At 37.3% G+C, this 20,552-nt stretch overlaps 1 protein-coding gene across 7 annotated transcripts in view; it reads right to left on the bottom strand.

Moving 5' to 3' along the window:
• The window catches only part of ABCC9 (ATP binding cassette subfamily C member 9), a 130,180-nt gene extending 110,009 nt beyond the window's left edge, over window positions 1-20,171 (bottom strand). For 2 of the 7 annotated variants that reach the window (XM_040488692.1, XM_040488694.1), the window contains exons 1-6: window positions 18,974-19,198; window positions 18,518-18,632; window positions 15,973-16,033; window positions 14,252-14,413; window positions 11,517-11,658; window positions 5,662-5,783 (exon numbers count right to left, since the gene is read on the bottom strand). In XM_040488692.1, the coding sequence (XP_040344626.1) occupies window positions 5,662-5,783; window positions 11,517-11,658; window positions 14,252-14,393 (406 nt within the window). In that variant the 5' untranslated portion in view covers window positions 14,394-14,413; window positions 15,973-16,033; window positions 18,518-18,632; window positions 18,974-19,198. Of the gene's footprint in view, window positions 1-5,661; window positions 5,784-11,516; window positions 11,659-14,251; window positions 14,414-15,972; window positions 16,034-18,517; window positions 18,633-18,969; window positions 19,199-19,436; window positions 19,698-19,751; window positions 19,886-20,052 lie in introns of those variants that run through there. The other 5 variants (XM_040488688.1, XM_040488693.1, XM_040488690.1 and 2 more) reach the window with 4 other exon arrangements.
• Window positions 20,172-20,552: the final 381 nt, after the last annotated feature.

The following is a 20,552-nucleotide window of genomic DNA, read 5'->3' as shown; positions in this document are numbered from 1 at the left end:
TAGGAATGAAAGAAGAATTATCTCTACATATCCTGTATACTTAAAAAGGATAATCAGGGAATATCTTGAGCAACTTCATGACAAATAAAAAAACTTAGATGAAAGGGAAAATTTCTTGAAACCTGTAACTTACCCAAATTGACATGAGAAGAAATACTCTGAAAAGTCTATGTCTAATAGAACAGTAAGTTTATAATTTAAAATCCTCATTTAGATGACTAGGCAGGCAAGAAGGACATATGCCCATAATAGAGAGTGTGTACTCTGAATAAAAGAATCAAGATTAAAAAGAAAAAAGAAAAGGATTTCTAAACCCTGGAAAGACTGAATCTAGCAGAATGAAATTTACTGTGCATAAATGCAAAGCTTTATGTTTAAATTAAATATTGTATGTGTGTTAATAAATAAACACATAAATAAATACATACATAAATAAATAAATAAATAAATAATAAAAATAAATAAAATCCTCACTTAGTTAAAACTCCAGGCCCAGGGGCACTTGGGTGGTTCAGTTCATTGAGCAACCGACTGTGGTTCAGGTCATGACCTCATGACCTCATGGTTTGTGAGTTAGAGCCCTGAATCTCGAATCTCCTTGCTGTCAGCCTATCAGTGCAGAGCCCTCTTCAGATCCTCTGTCCCCTTCTCTCTGCCTCTGCCCTGCTTGCACTCTCTCAAAAATAAACAAACATTAAAAAAAAATCTCCAGGCCCAAATGATTTCACTGATGAATTATTTTGAACATTTAAGGAAGAAATAAAATTAATCATACACAATGTCTTTCAGAAAATAGAAAAATAGAAAAAACTTTTCAATTCATTTTCAGAAGCCAGTATAGCCCAGCATATGAAAACCTGACAGACATTACAAGAAAATGGACCAATATGCATCACAACATGGACCTAAAAAAACTTAGCAAACAAAATCTAGCAATATATAGCATGGATAATATATCATGACCATGTGTAACATAGCCCAGGAATTCATGGTTACTTTATCATTTGAAAATTCAAGCAATTAATTTAGTACATTAACAGAAATATAATTGTCCCAATGGATGCAGAATAAAATCTTTAACAGAATTCAACATCTATTCATGATTTAAAAATACAAAAACAAAAACAACTCTGAGAAAGCTCTGAATAGAAGAAAACTTACTCACCTGATAAAGGTCATCTACAAAAAGCTTATAAATAACTTTATATTTAATTATGAAATGTTGATGCTGTTCCCCCTAAAGCTAGACACTAGACAAAGATTTCACTCTCCCCATGTCTATTTTGCATTTTACTGGAGGTCCTAGCTAGTACAATACGATGAAAAAAGCATAAAGTTTGAAAAGAAATAAATATAACTGTATTATCAGATGATACGTTTGTATATATAGAAAATCCTAAGAAACCTATAAAGCAATATTTAGAAGAAATAAGAGATTTTCCAAGGTTTCAAAACATAAGGTCAATATACAAAATCAACTGTATTTCATAAACATGACAAACAACTGGGAAATGAAATTTAAAATACAAGTCTATTTATAATAGCAATGGGAAAACAAAAAAAGCTAATAATAAATTTAGTAAGACATGGAAGACCTCCACCCTGAAAAATAGAAAACATTGCTAAGAGAAAAAAAAGAAGACTTAAATAAATGAAGAACTGGTTGTGAAATTCAATATTGTTAAAATGTCAATTCTCCTTCAAACTGTTGTAAACATTCAGTGCAATCCCTATCATAATCCTACTGACATTTTTTGGGGAGAGAGTAGAAATTGACAACCTGATTCTAACCATACATGACAATACAATAGAACTGGAATATCCAAGGCAATCTTGGGAGAAAAGCAAAGACAACAAGTTGTATGGTATACTATATGATTTCAAGACCTCCAAAGCAGTAGTAATCAAAACAGAATAGTAATCTTATAAAACTCACAAATACATCAGAGGAACAAACTATAGAGCCAAGAAACAGATCATACTTAAATAGTAATTTGACTCAATATTTTACAAAGGTCCCAAAGCAATATAATGAGAAACGGAAAGTCTACCTCACAAATTATGCTGGAATACATGGATATCCGCTCGGGAAAAACAAAAAAGAGCCTTGGCACCAACCTTACACCACAATTAATTTTAAATGGATCATAGTCCTAAAAATAAAAACTAAAACTATAAAGCTTCTTTTAAAGAAACACACACACAAGAGAATGAGGGAAACATATTTAGAGCAGAGGCAAAAATTTCTTAGGACCCAGAAAGCAATAATTAGATGTTAAAAAATGATAAATTATGCTACATCAAAATTAAAATCTGCCCACCAAAAGACCCAGCTAAGTAAATGAATGTGCATGCCACAGACTTGGAGCAAAATATTCTCAAAACATAGATCCACTGACATACTAGTATCTAATATGTACAAAGTACTCCTGCAACTCAATAAAAAATGGGCAAAATATATCAAAGAGACACTTTACAAAAATCACAAATGACTAATAAACTTATCAAAAAGTGCTCAATATCATTAGCCATCAGGGAAATGCAAACTAAAACCACAATGAATTATCGGTACATACCCACCAGCATGGCTAAATTAGAAAAATTAAATCATCAAATGTTGGTGAGCATGTGGAAAAACTGGAACTCCTACACATTATTAGTGAGTATATAAATTAAACCACTTTGGGAAAAGAACTTGTGGGTTCTTAACAAAACATAAACATTTACCTACATACCCTATGACCCAGCAATTCCACTCTTAGGTATTTACTCAAGAGAAATAAAAACATATATCCAGGGGTGCCTGGGTGGCTCAGTTGGTTAACTTCTGACTCTTGATTTCAGCTCAGGCCATGATCTCATGGTTTGTGGGATGGAGCCCACATTGGACTCTGTGCTGACAGCAAAGAGCCTGCTTGGGATTCTCTCTCTCTTCCTCCCTTTCTGCCCCTGCCCCACTCATTCTCTCTCTCTCTCCCTGTCTCAAAATAAATAAATCGCATGTGAATGTTTATACCAGCTTTTCTTCCATGATAGCCAAAACCTGGAAACAGTCCAAATACTTACTGTTAAGAGAACGGAAAACTGTGGTATATTTATACAATGGAATAATACCCAACAATTATAAGAAAAAAATATTGATCTGTAGTACGTTATGAATGAACCTTAAAAAATCATGCTGAGGGGCGCCTAGGTGGCTCAGTTGGTTAAGTGTCTGACTTCAGCTCAGGTCATGATCTCATGGTTCATGAGTCTGAGTCCTGTGTCAGGCTCTGTGACAGCTTGGAGCCTGGAACCTGCTTCGGATTCTGTTGTCTCCCTCTCTCTCTGCCCCTCCCCCACTTGTGCTCTGTGTGTGTCTCTCTCAAAAATAAAGAAACATAAAAAAAAAAAAAAAGAAAAGAAAAAATGCTGAGAGAAAGAAGTGGTTACACAAAAGAATTTATACTGTATGATTCAATTTATGTGAAGTTCTAGAACAGGCAAATCTAATCTTTGGTGGAAAAAAATCAGATTAGATTTTGCCTCTGTGGAGATGAAAATGAGAATTGACTGGTAAAGGGACACAGGAAAACTTTCATGGATGATGGCACTGTTCTGTATCATGATATGGTTATACAGGTGTGTGTATTTAGCAAATTAAAATTTCTATACTTAAGTATGCAAATTTTATCTCCCAAAAAGAACTGTAGAAAAATTTTAACTCTAGTTAATGATATGCATGCTGAAATAATTAGGAGGTGAAGCCTATTAATGTCTGTAATGTACTTTAAAATGTATCCAAAAATAAGATGGCTGGATATAGGGATGGAAAGATGTAGACATGTGATAAAAATAAACAGAATAAATCGTAAATTGAAGAATCTAAGTACATGAGTATTCTCTTGTTTTTGTTTTTGTTTTTTCAACTTTCTGTATATTTGGTGATGTTCATAATATAATGTTGGGACAAAATCAGTAGTTTTTTGATCTGAAAATAAGTGTAATTTTTCTGGGCCCAAATATTTCTCTCCTAAAATAATGAGAAACTTAGACTTTTATCTCTGTAAGTCCATCCAACAATATGATCAAATTGTGCCCTCTGTCTTGTATCTGCTCTGATCTCCAAGCCAGACTCTGATCACATCTCCTTCAAATATTATTAAGATGCATATTTCCCTTCTAATTACATCTTACAACTCTTATATCTTATTCATCATCAGTTTTTCAAAAACTTAAATGTCTAGCATATTGGATATCCAATGGTATGTATATATATTTTTGCTATTGCTGTTAAAAATTTCACTCTTTTTCTTGGCATCCTCATAAAAAAGATTTCTGTGATAGCATCTGCTTATCATGTTGTACTAGACGGCCTTCTATTAAGATAATTCAGACTTTGACAAGCCTTTTAAATTAATATTTAACCCGGTCTACTTATTTGTGTTAGACTGCCTTTGCCCAATCATCTGATGTGGTGCAACACAATTAAATAATCAGTATTTCCCACTAATACATTAAAATTTTTAATGTCCTCTGGACAGGCAAATAAAATATTTGTGCGGTTTAATTATTATTTTCACAAATTTCTATATTCATCATTGAGCAATCAGGTGAACTCTCTGAAACTGATAAAATTGTAAGCATTCATTCACACACAGATAGGTCTGCCTGCTGTTTTAGGATATTCACGGGTCCTTGAAGCCGAACCATGATCCATGTTCTACACCTTCATCTTAGCTCTCTTTATGCAAATGTACCCTCAGCTTCTGGGTGGCTCAGTTGGTTAAGTGTCCAACTTCCTCTCAGATCATGATCTCACTGCTCGTGGGTTCGACCCCCACATCGGGCTCAGTGCTGACAAGCTAGGAGCCTGGAGCCTACTTCAGATTCTGTCTCCGTGACTCTGCCCCTTCCTTACTCACTCATTCTCTCTCTCTCAAATATAAAAAATAAAACATAAAAAATAAATAAAAAAAAAGAAAATGTACACCGAGGAATGCAAGGATTGGTCAAAGTATTAAATACCACTAATTGGATAAGTGACATTATTTCAATGTGAGGCAAAAATAAAATTAGAACACCTTAGAGAGGCTCTTATTTCCATAGGACAAGGAAGCAAGAGAGGCTAAAAAAGAAAAGGTTAGGCATGAAGCAGATCTGAGGGGCCATGCTTTGGGGACAGTACAGTTTTCAGCATGCTGTGAAGCATACTCTGCTGCACGAAGTCCCCTGATACCTCGGCAGCAATGCTATGAAGAGTGTGACATTGCCCCCGCCTCAGTGAAGGCTGAGACCTTCCGAAAATGCCTCAGGACTCCAAGCCAGGGGCAGAAACACACAACCAGACACACCAACTTGCTGCTGGGGCAGGATGGTGCACGGGTTCAGATTCTTAGAGTACAGCCTCTACTAGCCAGAAGGCTAGCACACCCGTCCACTTTGCTCCTGCCTCACACTAACACATCACAAGAGGCATCTGTGAACGGATGTCCTGGGGGTCGAGAGTTTTCACAGCCTAGAGCACTCAGTGTATCTTCATCTCCCCATTCACCAGGAGACTAGAGAAGAATAAACTACAGTGTTTTTCCCATGCTTCCCAGTCCCAACCCCCCACAGACAGAGTGTACTAGGAGGAAAAAAATAGTTCTGGGGTTGAGGGGGACACTTGATCATACTTACCTAAAAGCAATTTAGGAAAATTTGATGTTTCAATATTATGATAATATACTATTGATGTTGTAGTGGCGACAAATCCCATCACAGCTGGCATGAAGAGGTGGAGATGCCGTGATTCCCGCCGTCTACGGAGAGCGGTACAGTATCAGTGTCTAGAGCTGATGGTTCCAGATTCTCATTTTGTTTCCATTTTTCTCTAAAACTTTCTCTTAATAACAAGATATTTAATATACAGAATGCAGTAGCAGTGGCTACGAGAACATGCAAAGGTAGACTCCATTGGGAGACATAATTCTGCTCAAAGGGTTTATCCCAACACAGAGGAGCAGGTACCACAGCTCAACAAGACCTTAAATACTCACAACAAAAGTAAGTATGTAACTACTCCTATTCTGAAGGGCAGAACTGCTGAAATAATTTAACACCTAAAGCAAGTAAAAACTACTGGATGAATGTGAACTCTAATGTATGTGAGAAGTACACTTATTCTTTTGATGGCTTTCCTAAACTATATGGCTGTTAGTGATTTCTCCATTTCTATTAATTCGTTCAACACAAATGTGTGTGCTGTGTCCAGGCATGATTAGTTGTTGAGATGCAATAGTGAATGTGACAAGATACAGTGTCCATAGTCATAAAGCCCAGAGTCTGTTGGTGATACCAAGAGTAAGTAGGAAATTATCGCCCAGGTGAAGGGACTACAAGTGCATGCAGGGTTCGTGTCTAAGGAAGAGAAAGCTGTGTGAAGGAACCTACTTCTGAACTGAGGCCGTAAGAATGAGGAACTGCTGTTCAGAGAAGGAAGAGAAGACTGTTCCAGGCAGAGGATCCAGACATGTCTAACACAAGCAACTCAATATGATTGAAAAGAGACCAGATTTCATTCTGAGGGTAGTAGAGAGCTTCACTCGGATTAGAAATATGACAGAACCGGATTTACGTGGTGGACAGCCCTCAACTCCATTTACATTAATAATGTAAGCTGGTAAAACATGTAACTGTTCTCAAATTACTTAAATACATTCAGACATAAACGGTATAGGGAGTGATTAGTTTGAGAGTGGGGGAAAAAGGAGCATTTGGGAAAGTCGCTTCAGAAGAAGTACAGTTGACAGTGGAAATGGAAATATGAAAAGGAATCCACTAATCAGGAATGTGGAAGAAGAGCATTTTAAAAAGAGAGAACAGAATATGTAAATACATAGAAGGAGGAAACTGTGTAACATGTTCAAAATTCCAAGTAGTTTAATATTCTCAGAGAGTTTGAAACAGGATATGTGGTGAAAGGCTCTGTATGCCATGGTAAGGAGCCGGAATCTAATCTTTTGGAAAATCTAAATAATTTAACAGGTAAGTGGCATGGTCAGATTTTAGGGGGTTTTAGACAAATCAATCTTGTAATAATGTGGATGATGCAGTAGGTAGGTAGTGTGTGCATCTGAGGAGAGGGGAGAGACATACAAGGAAGAAAAGCAGTTAGCAAACTGTGGGTATAGACCAGGCAAGAGATGACAGAAGCCTGAATTAAGTTTCAGCAGCAAAAACATGAAAGAAATACAACATATGGAAAATATTCATTGTTAAAATGGACAGGACTTTAATAGTGTTAGGGTATGAGGGTGAGGGTGATGGAGACGTAGAGAATAATTACCAAGGAGCCTGGATGGGGGGGTGGGTAACTAAATAAGACTTCAAGAGGATGAGCAGATTGGAGAAAGGAAGCCAATAAGTTCTAGCAAGGCCACGCGGGCTGTGAAGGTGTCTAATAAACATGCAAAAGGAGTTGTCTAATAAGCCAAGTGTATGCAGAGATTTGGAACATGACCACTGATATTCCTGGAATCATTAATATAGACAATTTTAAAGTACCATGATAGCGTAAAAGCTGGTTTAAAAACCACCTACCATCCCCAGAAATACTTCAAAACAGTCAAAAAGTAGGAAATAAATATTTAATCACTCTAGAAATTAAGAAATGCTTCCAGCATTCTTTTACTACTGAATCAAAGAAAGAATTAAAAAATCACTTACATAATATTTAGGAAATTTAAAAATGCGCATACTACATATCAAGGCCTGTAAATAATGTTGTCAAAACCATATTCAGAAGGAAGTTTATAACCTTAAACATATTCAATATGAAAACATTGTAATAAATAAATTATGTAGTCAATTCAAGAGGAAAAAGAATGACAAAACATCATTAAGGAAGGCAATGGTAAAGGATGAATAAAGACAGCAACAGCCACAGTAAGGTTTTATATTTATATTGTGGCATTTCTTTATTAGGGATTTGATGTGTGTTTTAAGCATGCTAGTATCTGTATTAGGATTGCTATTATATTGTTAGTTGTTTACTTACAAACTTGTATAAGTTTCGAGTAGTGTCCCAACCCTATTCTTTCCTTACACTCTGTTATTTTTAGAGTATGACTCACAGACTTCAAGGTTCTGGTAGATGCACATATATCACATTATAGCAGAAAATCTTTACTCAGAAAGTAAGGAAGAAAATCAAAATGCATTGATTTTGTCCTCATCATGGAGGAGAAAAAGTGATTTTTAAAAAAATATGAAAAAAATAAAAGCTTAAATGAAAACAATAGTGAATATTTTAATACACACTTTTAGAATTTGAAGAATTAAATAATACAAAAATAATCACCACACAGGACTTGAGTAATCTAATCAGTAAACTCAATAAAATTTTATCTCCAACAAGGAAAATAGAAAATTATTTTCTAATTCTCATTAAAAACATATGAAATAATCAAATATTTAACTATAATGAAAATGTTAATAAGTCCCAAAATGTATCTAACAAATTACATGCTTTAATAATTTATCAACCATATTAGACTAAAAAGCAAACCAAAAATGATTCCTAGACCAAGGAGAGTAAATAAACCAGAACTACAAGCTATTTAGATAGAAACATAAAAAATGACATTTCTTATAAAAATCCATGCAAAACAGATAAGGATGTTTGTTTCAAAAGAAAAAATGAATAACTTCAATATTTGTATTACTAAAAAAGAAAACCAAAAATACAATTTGGAAAGTCTTTGCATTGTTTCACTAATTATAATGAGCATTTGTTATATTTTAAGAAAAGAACTGTTCACAAATATTTTCTTAAATAAGAAGGAATGAAGGATCAGCGGTGTCAAACGTAGTAAGTATGATAAGGAAGAAAAGGTGTACATCAAGGTGTCATTAATGTTCACTAGGATTCTTGTGGAAGCAGTTTCCAGAATAGGACAAGGCAGACAAGAAAAGAAACTAAATTTTGGAGGTCAGGAATCATTGGAAAATGACTTTTTGAGAAGCTTGGATGAAAATGGTAAGGGAAAGCAGTCTGCAGCTAAAGAATGGGAGGAGGTAACACAAAATCAAGAGTGTATTTCTGCTTGGTTTCAGGACGGGCCTCTAATATCACCACGTCAATAAAACAAGTTTCTTCCATTAGCATACATCTTCATCATTGTTAGCTCAGCCTCTGTTCTAAGTCTCTGACTGAATCTACCTACCAATCATGAGGCTGGAAAGAAGGAGGCATCCTTGCCTACATGGTGTCAAGTTTTTAGGAAATATTGGACTAATCTATCTTTCACTTTATACACACACATAGAAAGTTAGCTTGTATGTTAAGGGAATAAAAAATGAAGACTAGAATTGGCTATGTTAATACAATATAATACAAATACACTGAAGGGTTTTAAACAGTAATAATAGTCAACTAAGCTTCTTTTTAAAAAATATTTATTTATTTGTTTGTTTATTTATTTATTGAGGGGGGCAGAAAGAGAAGGAAAAAGAGAGAGAGAATCTGATGCAGGGCTTGATCCCACGAACCATGAGATCAGGACCTGAGCTGAAATCAAGAGACATGTAACCAACTGAGCAACCCAGGCACCCTGCCAATTAAGCTTCTAAATGCTTGGAGGCATGCGATATCTTCAGAGTCCCTGATTTTTCTTTTTATCAGAAACTAAGATGTGCATATCTATGAAAAGAACTGTCATAAAACATTACAAAATAGTTGGCTCTGTGACGAAAGTTTAGAAGTTTCATCCCTCATTAATTGCAACAGAAAAACATAAACAGATGTCAGGGAAGGTCCTGATTAGATAAAAGGAAAATGATTTCAGGGCTTTCTTTAAAAAAAAAAAAAACAAAAAACACTTTCATATCAATTCTTTAATTAAAGGTGTACCATTTAGGGGCGCCTGGGTGGCTCAGTCAGTTAAGCACAGACTGCTGATTTCTGCTCTGGTCATGATCTCACTGTCATGAATTAGAGCCCAAAGCCTTGCCTCAGGCTTTGCTCTGGGTGTGGAGCCTGCTTAACATTCTCTGTCTCCCTCTGCCCCTTCCCCATACACTAACTTGCTTACCTGTGCTCTCTTTCTCTCTCTCTCTAAAAAAAACGTTGTACCATTTAACATAATTTCAAAATTCTATTTGATACTGCCTATCAAAATTATTTCCTATTTTTTGTTAGTATGTGATAAAAATATCCTCCCCACATTATGTTTAAATTTATAAGTAGAATTCACTATATTCTAACTGCCAAATGCAAACTTTTTTTCATTCTTATAAATGACAAAATTCCAGGGCACCTAGGTGGCTCAGTTGGTTAATTTGCACACTTTGGCTCAGGTCATGATCTTGTGGTTCATGGGTTCCAGCTCCACGTCAGGCTCTGTACTGACAGCTCAGAGCCTGGAGTTTGCTCTGGATTGTGTCTCCCTCTCTCTCTGCCCCTCCCCCTCCTAGGCTCTGTCTCTCTCTCTCTCTCAAAAATAAATAAACATTTAAAAAAATAAAAAAATAAATGGCAAAATTCCTTCAAAAACATGAGCTTTATGAGAAATCCTGATTTTAAGACAGTTTTGTGTTTTGCCTCAATTTGTGGCTATATTCTCACTGGTTCTCAGACATCTTTAATGCCTGCCTCATCTACCTTTGCTTGATTATAAAATAAACTGAAACACTTGAGAACTGGTTATATATTTATATGTAAATATATAACTCTTAGAGCTATATGTCAATATAGACAATCTTTCCATGTATATCTATGTTGGTAATATAAACATCAAACTGTTTAAAAGGAGAGAACTTTCTGCAAGGGCTACATAAGTGAAGGAACAAAGAAATAGAAAACACATGAATAAGCGCAAGCCACAGTGATCTGAATTTTTGTTATCAGAGAAATTATGTATTAACATAAAAACACAGACAAAGCACATAATTATCAAAGGCAGCAGTGCCCCCTTATCTGTGGGGAATATGTTCCAAGATCTCAGTGGATGCCTGAACTCACAGATAGTACAGAATCCTATATATACTATGTTTTTTCTTATACATACATACCTATGATAAAGTTTAATACATGGATTAGGCACAATAAAAGATTAACAACTAATAATAATAAAATAGAATAATTATAATAATATACTGCAATAAAAGTTATGTGAATGTGATTTCTCTCCCTCTCTGTCAAAATAATTTATTGTACTGTATTCACCTTTCTTCTTGCGATGATGTGAGATGATAAAATGCCTACATGATGAGGTGAAAGACATAGACACTGTGATGTAATGTTAGGTTACTACTGACCTTATTGACCTTGTGCCAGTACATCAGAAGGAGGATCATCTGCTTCCAGACTTCGGTTGATCATGGGTAAATGAAACCATAAATAAACAGGACTACTATGAAATGAGTGACAGCTGTTGTTCTTAATAAGTCATAACTAAAAAAGTTAAGCCTGACCTGGTGTTCTCTTAACTCCCATCCATATCAACATACTCACTAGTATAGTGTAATGATAGTAACTGTGTTGAATCACTTACGAATCAGAAACAATGCCTTCTGCTATTTCACAAACATGCACAAAGAGAAGAGCAAATGTAAGAATCCATCTCAGGTTATGTCCAGGAAAATGAAGCCATGTGTTGTGATGAATTTGTACTTTCGAACTTTGACTTCCCCACCCTGGAAAAAAAGAGAAGAAACAGAAAGATGAAAGTATTAATTATAATCATGGGAATAATTCACATTGTGATATCATTTGGGGGATGGGTGGTTCCTCAAACAGGAACGAGATGTGCTTTCTAGGGTAGCAATGAAAATCCTGGTCTATTTTCATTATGTTAAAAAAACTAACAATTTCAATTGTTATGAGACTGCCTCGGTTAACACATTGACATTTGCTGCACTGCTCAAGAATAACACTAACTCTGGGTGATAACATGGTTAACTCATGCTAATCAGAGCTCTTACTGACAGGTCCCTGATTCATTCAAAAGGAAACTGAGTAAATGATGATGTTAATAAAAGCAATTTGGTGTCTAAACTCTTTCAAAACATGGGATCTGCAGGGGGACTAATGAAAAATGCCATATTTGGTAATGAAATGTAGAACTCATTACTTGAGTCAACTCAATCATATGCATATCATGTGAGAAAAATTATAACCTATGAGTGGGCCAGCACTATTCATCAGAGGTAGTAGTTTTTCTCAAAGAAATTTTTTTTGTCTGTGGAGAAGCCTCACATACTTCAAGAATGAATCGGGGTTTGCACTCAAAATATTGCAGGAAGCAATTTCTGCAAAAACAAATGGGACCCCTGAAGCATTCTTTGAAAAGCAAATTTATTCATGTCTTAGTTGTTCCCAAATGAACTTCATTATTGAAATATTAGTTACATTTAAAATACTGAACTGGAATTTATGCTGTAAACTCTTGCAGGCAAGCTTTCCTTATACCTGATACTTCTTTAGGATTTATTTATGATCTCTCACTAGCTCAAGGAGCCAATATTATAGATGAACAGTCTGTATTTTTCCCCACCTCTTTGACAATGCTCACTCTGATTCTACTTGAGTCAAATACTCTTTCGCCAGCCTGTGTTTGAGGCTCGAGATGCAAACAGACAAGACTGTCACAGTAATTGCCCTGAAGAAGTTGGATGAATGTCAAAAATGAATAATTAACTGTTGTATTGCAATAAAAAAATATATAGGCTACTTTTGGCCAAAGGGCATTGTCCTACCAGCAACACCATGTAAACAACAATTCGTGTTTTTATATATGGCCATCATAGTCCAAATATTTAGTGTCTATATCAAGAGTTGCACTGGCCTCTGCATGATAAGATATATAACAGAAATTCTTTGATCACTGTGACAATGCCAGGTATATAGTAGTCTCTCAATTAACATTTGTTAAATTAAGAAATAAAATCATACAAATCATTTTTAAACCTCCTTTTAAAGCAGATTGTTAACCTATGCTAATTTTCTTAAGAAAATCAGTCTGGTAGCTTTTTCATTTATTTTTATAAGCAACATTGTGCATGGGAGTATCAAACACTAAAATCAGATAGTGGCTACCTCTTGAAGGGATAGGAACATAGGATGTGGGAAGAGTAACAGGCTCAGGAAATAGTACACAGAGGGATTCACTTATATTCTCACCATTAGATTCCTTAAGATGAGTGATGATAGACTCAATAGATGTTTATTATATTAGTCTTTGTCATTTTTGAATTTTTTTTCAACGTTTTTTATTTATTTTTGGGACAGAGAGAGACAGAGCATGAACGGGGGAGGGGCAGAGAGAGAGGGAGACACAGAATCGGAAACAGGCTCCAGGCTCCGAGCCATCAGCCCAGAGCCTGACGCGGGGCTCGAACTCACGGACCGCGAGATCGTGACCTGGCTGAAGTCGGACGCTTAACCGACTGCGCCACCCAGGCGCCCCGTAGTCTTTGTCATTTTTGTACATGAAATGTATTTTAAAAAATTTAAGTTAAAGGTCTATTTTGGTTGTTTTGGGGAAGTGATGCAAATTATATATAATTGCTCTAAATAACTGGGTTTTTGTTATATGTAAGCTGAAAAATAGTAGGGAAAACTGTATTTTTAACTCCTTTCCAAATAGTTCACATAAATATTCTTTCTACCTGGAATGCACCCTTATCACTCCTACTCAAATTTGCAAGTTCTGTGTCCTCAGGTCCCCAAACATGTCACTTCCCCTGCAATCTTTCCCACTAGTCCCAAGAATTAGTTGTTCTAGCAAGTTAATGCCCACGAAAATGTGTTTCTATATCTGCACATGAGCTTACAATGTGGGATAGTCATTTTTCTCTTGACTTTGATGCATCTGTTTCACTGGACAAACCCAGTGAATATTCCAGGTCAAGTACTATTCCAGGCCACTTCTGAATAGTGCTGGCCCACTCATAAGCATTTTACCCATTTTCCATTCTCTTCAACCAGCACAAAACAAGTGCTCAACAAAGGATTTAGATCTATCGCATATAATTCTCTTTCCCCCTTCTTAAAAAAACTGCTGCTACTACTTCAAGTCCATTTCTAAGAAGGCATCTGACTTCTATTTTATCTACAGAATATCCTATGCCACAAATATAAATAAGTGGGAAGCACAAGATACTTGTTTGTTTACGCATAAGTTTTCATGTCGGAAAAATTAAATAAACATTATACCAAATCTCAGCCACTAATGAGCCTTTTAAAATATATATTAGGTGATGAAATATAGGACAGTAGATTACTTACCAATAAACAATATTGGAAAAGTGATAAACAACAGGAAGACATGAGGGACCAGGTTGAGGGCATCCACAAAGCAGGGATTTTGTAATACACCATGACAGATATTATATGAAGAAATGTTGTTACCACAGAATGAAAGGCTCATTTCTTCTTATATGGTTTACTCTAAAAGGAAGAGAAAAGAGAAAGAGCCTCTTATTATTAAATTCCCTTTTATAAAATCATAGCCCTAAGGAAGAGGTTTTATTATAAAATTAACCCCCTTTATTTTTGCAGTTGTGGAAATAGGAAACTGTATGCCAAAATCATTTGAGAGTTTCTTAGAAAGGCCTGTGCATTCTATAAATCATTCTCTTTCAATCTTTTTTTTTTTTTTTCAGAGAAAGATATTTTATTTTAACTTGGGAGATATGTCATTATTAATATCTACCAATGATGGTACCTTAAAGAAGCGCGTGTTTGACTAAAATGATTTCAAAGAACAAAAATGGTCATATCTCAAGAAAAAGAAAGAAAAAATGAAACTATTCACCGATATTACAAAATAGTGTAATATCAAATCCTTTTTCATCTTCTCTCATTGAAAATGCATTAGCAAACAACTTAAGTTTGGTAAAATTTACCGTCACTTTTCACTGCAAGAAATACGAATACACAGAGACCAATGTGGCTGCAAACAGCAATCAGCCTTTCTCTGAAGGATATTAAAACCAAGTGCTTCAGACAAATTAAATATAACTCAAGTGATAATTTAGTGAAATTACTCAGGTCCCACAGTCAGAGAATATTCTTACATGAAATGCACCCTATTCAAGTTTTAAAACAAAAAAACATGTCTTTTAATTAGAAATCAATATTACATTAGAGTAGAAGTAGACAGATTTAGAAAGGAAACAAGATAAACCAGAGGTTTTTCTAGCTATTGTTGAGACTTTGGCTTCTACTCAGTGAAATGGAGCCACTGGGGGGTTTTGATCAGAGGACTGACATACTCTGACTCACATTTAAAAAAAAAATTAAGTTTATTTATTTTGAGAGATAGAGAGAGAGAGAGAGAGAGAGAGAGAGAGAGGGTACACTTGCGAGCCAGTGGGGGAGGGGCAGAGAGAGAGGGAGAGACAGAGAATCCCAAGCAGTGCAGAGCTTGATGTGGGGCTAGAACTCAGGAACCTCCAAGATCATGCCCTGAGCCAAAGTCGTACGCTTAACTGACTGAGCCACCTAGGTGCCCTCTGACTCAAATTTTAAATTAATTCCTCTCATTGCTGTGCTGAAACAGATGGTATAGGAGCAAGGGTTTGCTTCATCAAAATACTACTATGAAATTCTGGAAAGTTTTAGCCTTCTGAAAAAATCTTTTATAATGCCTCCTATTTACTCAGTCTCTGCCAAATTCTGGGCACTTTGCATACACTATCCTTATAACAACCGTGCGATGTTAATTATTTGTATTTTACATAAGGGCATCGTGAGGTTCAGTAACTTGCCAACCAGTAGAGAAGTGGTGATCCATATCCATGTGTCTGACTTAAACTATTTTTCTCCCACTGCATCATGCAGCCTCCAACCTATTTTTTTAAACATCTTCTCTACTGTCATTAAAAGAGTAGAGTTTAAGATTTTAACCTCACTGGACTTTGGAAAGAATCTACACATATATGTCACACTGGATTCTGAGTTAGATTATCAAAGGTTGGCGAAAGTTTAAATGAGTTTATAAGTACCTTTTCTCTCTTCCCATTCATTGAGAAATGATTTAGCAATGGTCACAAACAATATTTTTTCCTAGGAAAAAAATAAAGAGTGTTACACAGAAAATACTGGCAACAGTAGGTAATCTGTTGGAGAAACCAAATTTCAAGCACAAGTTTTATAAGCTTTATATTACTAGAACTAACTAAAATGCCTGTGCTTACAGTCTGTAGATACTTATATGGAATTCCTCTCACATATTGTTTCTGTTAAGCCCTTTCATTGAACATCATTGATATGATCTCTAGTTGAGACCTTTTCTCATTGAAAAAATTATATTAAAAACAACTCAAGATGAGGGTATATACTTGGCAAATTCTTAGCAACTATTAAGGCTCTAAGCCTCATAGAATAATTAAAAGCAGTGTGAGGTTTTTTAAATAACAGTAAAATGGAATTTGTAGCTATATGAGGTGATGGATTTTAACTACATCTACTGTGGTAATCATGTCTCAATACATCTGAATTAAACATCATGCTGTACACCTTAAACTTATACAGTGATGTATGTCTGTAAACCTAGAAAAAACAAACACCTAAAAAATAATAGCTACTAATGGAACTTCTAAGACTATTTCTTTTATTAAGTAGAAATAATAAAAAGAAACTTGATCTCACTCTTACTGAAAGACATGTATAAACTGTTTCCTAGAACGAAAGGGAAATAATTTTTACTTTTGCTAATTTTATAATTTTATTCAAAATTATGCTATTCCAATTGGTCACATTTATAAATCTTGACATTTAATCATTATCATTGCACCAGACACTAAAGTATAATTTGAATTTGCAAAACATATATTTCATTGGCTATAGTAAGTCTGCCTGCTATGTTTAATCAATCCTCAAACCTACCAATCAAGTAACCTCTGGATAAATGTGTAACGGTGGAATGAAACTATCAGAGCACTACTGCAAGTTGAAAAAGTCAAAGAACGTTTCCAGTCGTGTACCTGATGTCTGAAATTCTGGGCCATTAATTAACTATAAAAATACTTACTGATGCTAAACATGTGCTAGGCACTGGGAAACCAAGAGTGCATATGACAGAAACAGTACCTGTGGTCTTAGACTGTATAAATCAGACTACACTAATCCCAATAGTTCTTGGTATAATGTAAAGGTTATGATCTACCAGACAGGGAGCTATACAATGATATGATCATACTAAAGCATACACCTCAGATTAATAAAGTGAAAGCTTTAGAATGATTTCTTCCTTCTACCATAATCTCTAACCTCACATTCCCTGGGGCTCCCAACCTGTTCTCTACCTCTCACCACATCTCTCCTTTTGTTTTTGTTTCTGTCTTTTCCTCCTCCATCCATTTCCCTTTGACCCTTAGCTTCTTTCTCCAACATACAGTGCACATGTGGCACATCCTAACAGTCAGCCCATATTATTACAACTCAACATGGGCAAAAAGAGGAAAGGAGTAAACTTGTAGATATGTTGATAATTACTGTGTTTACCAAAGGCATTTTATTCAATCAGGACTTTTAATTAATTTTTAAATCTCTTATTGTCATTCAGGGTTTTCCCTCCCAGAACCCTGATTAAGTCAGGGACGCTTTGGGAACAGTGTAACGTGCTGCTGCTCTTGCTGGCTAAACTCTGTCACGTGACCCCCCTGAGTCCTGCCCTTTCTGGAGCTGTCTAGTTCAACTAAGCACGGACAGAGGCCCAAGCATCCAGGAGGAGGGAGAGGAAAAAGAGGCCAGATGGGAAGACATGACACTTTTCTCCCCACGAGCACACATCTACTGAAAGATGTATGACAGCAGACAGGGTCGAAGAACTTGACTGAATGAATCTTAAAGACAAATGTCAAAAGTGAAACTCTGATTACAGGGATGGTCTGCAAAACAGAAAACACAGAAAGAAAATACTCCTTGAGGACCAAACTTACGATTTCATCGCAAGAATCCTACCCTCAGTATTCTTTGAAATGCATTATATGAAGTTCCACACCCTCAGGAGTTACAAAATTGGGATTTAGTTGATGACTATAAAGTAAAGTAAGTAAAAACTAACACTCTTTCCTGTTCACCCAGAAGAAAGTGTCAGTTTTAACGGAGCAACAGCCACAGGGAACTTAAACATGCTGGAAACACCTGAAGAAAACATGCTAAAAGCAATATAAAAACTTAATTCTTATATACAACATAACTCGTTCTTTAGTTATTCACAGATTAACTATACACTATGAGAGAGAAACATGGCATTGTAAAGAATGTAGGGCATGTAATCTAATAACCTCTGAAATTTCTCAGTCAGTGGTTCACAAAATATGACTAAAAGATGTCTATCTATCTATCTACAAATGACAGATCCAAGTAGGAAAATCACTAGCAAAAATGACCAGGGATTCCTGATTTAGTGCCTGATCTCAATGCACCCGTTGGAGTTCTATCGCACACTAAAGGAAATGGTACTCAGAAGATAAGATTCACACATGCCAGTGGGATATATATATTTTTTAATTCCAAACTTAACAAAAAGGAAAAAGTAAATACCTTGGGCGGTCGCTTGATGCTGCTTCAAACCCCTACTCGTGCACTTGCACTACCTTCAAAACACCGGCTTCCTACACTGTTTTAAGTGTAAATTTCAAACCCAGACGCAGAACTCCTAAAAAGTAAAGAGTAACAAAAATTAAGCAGATAGAAAACAACTTCATGAACAATATAGGAGAATGTCTCAGAGAAAAAAAAATTAGTAATAACTCTCTGCACTATTCCTGGCTGGTTTTAAGTAGGAGTCGGCAAAGTTTTGTAAGTAAAGCTGGAAACCTGATCCCCACGCCCTCTCTTCCTCGGCTGGGGCCGGGTGCCTTAATCCTAGAAATAGCTACCCTGAAGTCAGAGCGCCATGTGAGCGCGCGGGCGCCTTTTGATTGCCAAAATCGACAGTTTACAGTTACTCTTAAATTTTTTAAATCATGTTTATGTAAAAAATACAGACGCACTTACTCCGAAGGCAGTTTTCCTCCCCTAGGCGAAGCACGCAGGGCGACGGAGCGGATTATTTTTAGGGTGGTGGGAGATCAGCTGCTGCCTCCTATCGGGTTTCTAAATTGCACAAACTGCTCTGAGCAGGGGCGGACACGACAACTCCGAGGCAGGAAACTGGGCAGAAGCCCCGAGTGCAGCCGCGCCTGGGACTGGAGACCCTCCCCACCCCCGCTCGGCCCTGCTTTCCGTACGGGAGCGACAAACTTGGGGTGCGCGATGTGGCGATCTCACAAACACAAGTAATATGTGTGCCCCAAACTTCATTAAGCACGGAAACTTGCAATGTATGAGTCAATGATTCTCTGGAGTCAGGTTTTCAAACGTCAAAACATGCAAGGTACTCAACTTGCACTTGTAATTTCCCTCCAGGTTCTATATGCCTTTTATTAACCACAAAAGGAAGCGGATCTGGGGAGTTCACCTTTTTTCCCCCGAGCGAACCTGGGAAACGAGGGGCTCATTCAAGGCAGAAGACCCCGCTGCCAGGCTGTGTGGGCGCGTGCAAGGGTCTCACAGCAGCCAGGCGGGCTCAAATCTAATATTTGCCCCAGCGACCGGGAAAACTTGGTTCCTCCTCCGGACCGGCCGCGGCGCTTTTCCGAAGGGCGACCGTCACCCTAGCTCCCCGAAAGTAGGACTTCGGCTTCCACATCTGCACAAACAGTTCCCCCACTCTTGCTCCCTGCGTGCGAGAGAATTAATTCTCAAGGAGACAACGTGTTTAAAATACACTCACCCCACAGTAAATAACTGCCCCCAGGGCGCAAGCTGTTAATTTTGTCCCCGGGCAACCCTATTTAATTAACACGCGATTTTCTGCGGGGCCAGCCTTCGATCAGCTTGAAGTCATCATTGTTCTCAACCATTGTCCTAATATGACACAGGATGGTAAGCAGGCGGGCTGGTGCCCCCCAGGCTCCGTGCGCGACCGCCCAGGGGCACCGCTCCAGGAGCGCGGGCACCCGGAGCGGGTCCTCGGACCTGCGCCCTAGCCCGGGCGGCCACCCCACCTCCACGCTTGGCGGACAGAGACTGACCTCCGCCCTGCGAGCCCCGGGGATTTCCCGCGGGCGCCTCACTCTCGGGAAGGTCGCTGCGTTCCCTCGTGAGAGCCGGGCCTCCGCCAGCGACTGAAGCTTGTACTCGCGGCCGCTAGAGGTCTGCGGGGCCTCGCGGGGCGACATCTGGAAGGGTCCCGAAGACCGTGATCCTACGGCCCCTGGAAGTTTGCCAACTGCACCCCGGAGCGGTCTGCCACGGCGCAAGCGCACAGAGAAAGCGTGCTTTAAGAATGGGGATCCGGATACTGTGGGTGGATCCCGGGGAGACCCGGTGAACAAGCCGGAAGGGGGGCCTAGGGCTCCCCAGGCGGCTGGGGAGAGACACCTGGAAATAGTGGGTGCAAATAATCCCCAGATGTTGACTCTGAGTGTCACTACAGATAATCAGGTTGACTCTGAGACTTTATATCTATATCGATATCGATATATTACTATTATTAAGACGATTTTTAAAGATTAAAAGTCATGCTTATTGT

The sequence above is a fragment of the Herpailurus yagouaroundi genome, unplaced genomic scaffold (assembly GCF_014898765.1).
Source record: "Herpailurus yagouaroundi ecotype Mexico unplaced genomic scaffold, PumYag 166, whole genome shotgun sequence".
Classification (NCBI taxonomy): Eukaryota; Metazoa; Chordata; class Mammalia; order Carnivora; family Felidae; genus Herpailurus; species Herpailurus yagouaroundi.
The sequence above is the reverse complement of the archived record's forward strand: the minus strand, read 5'-3'. Positions and strand labels throughout refer to the sequence as shown.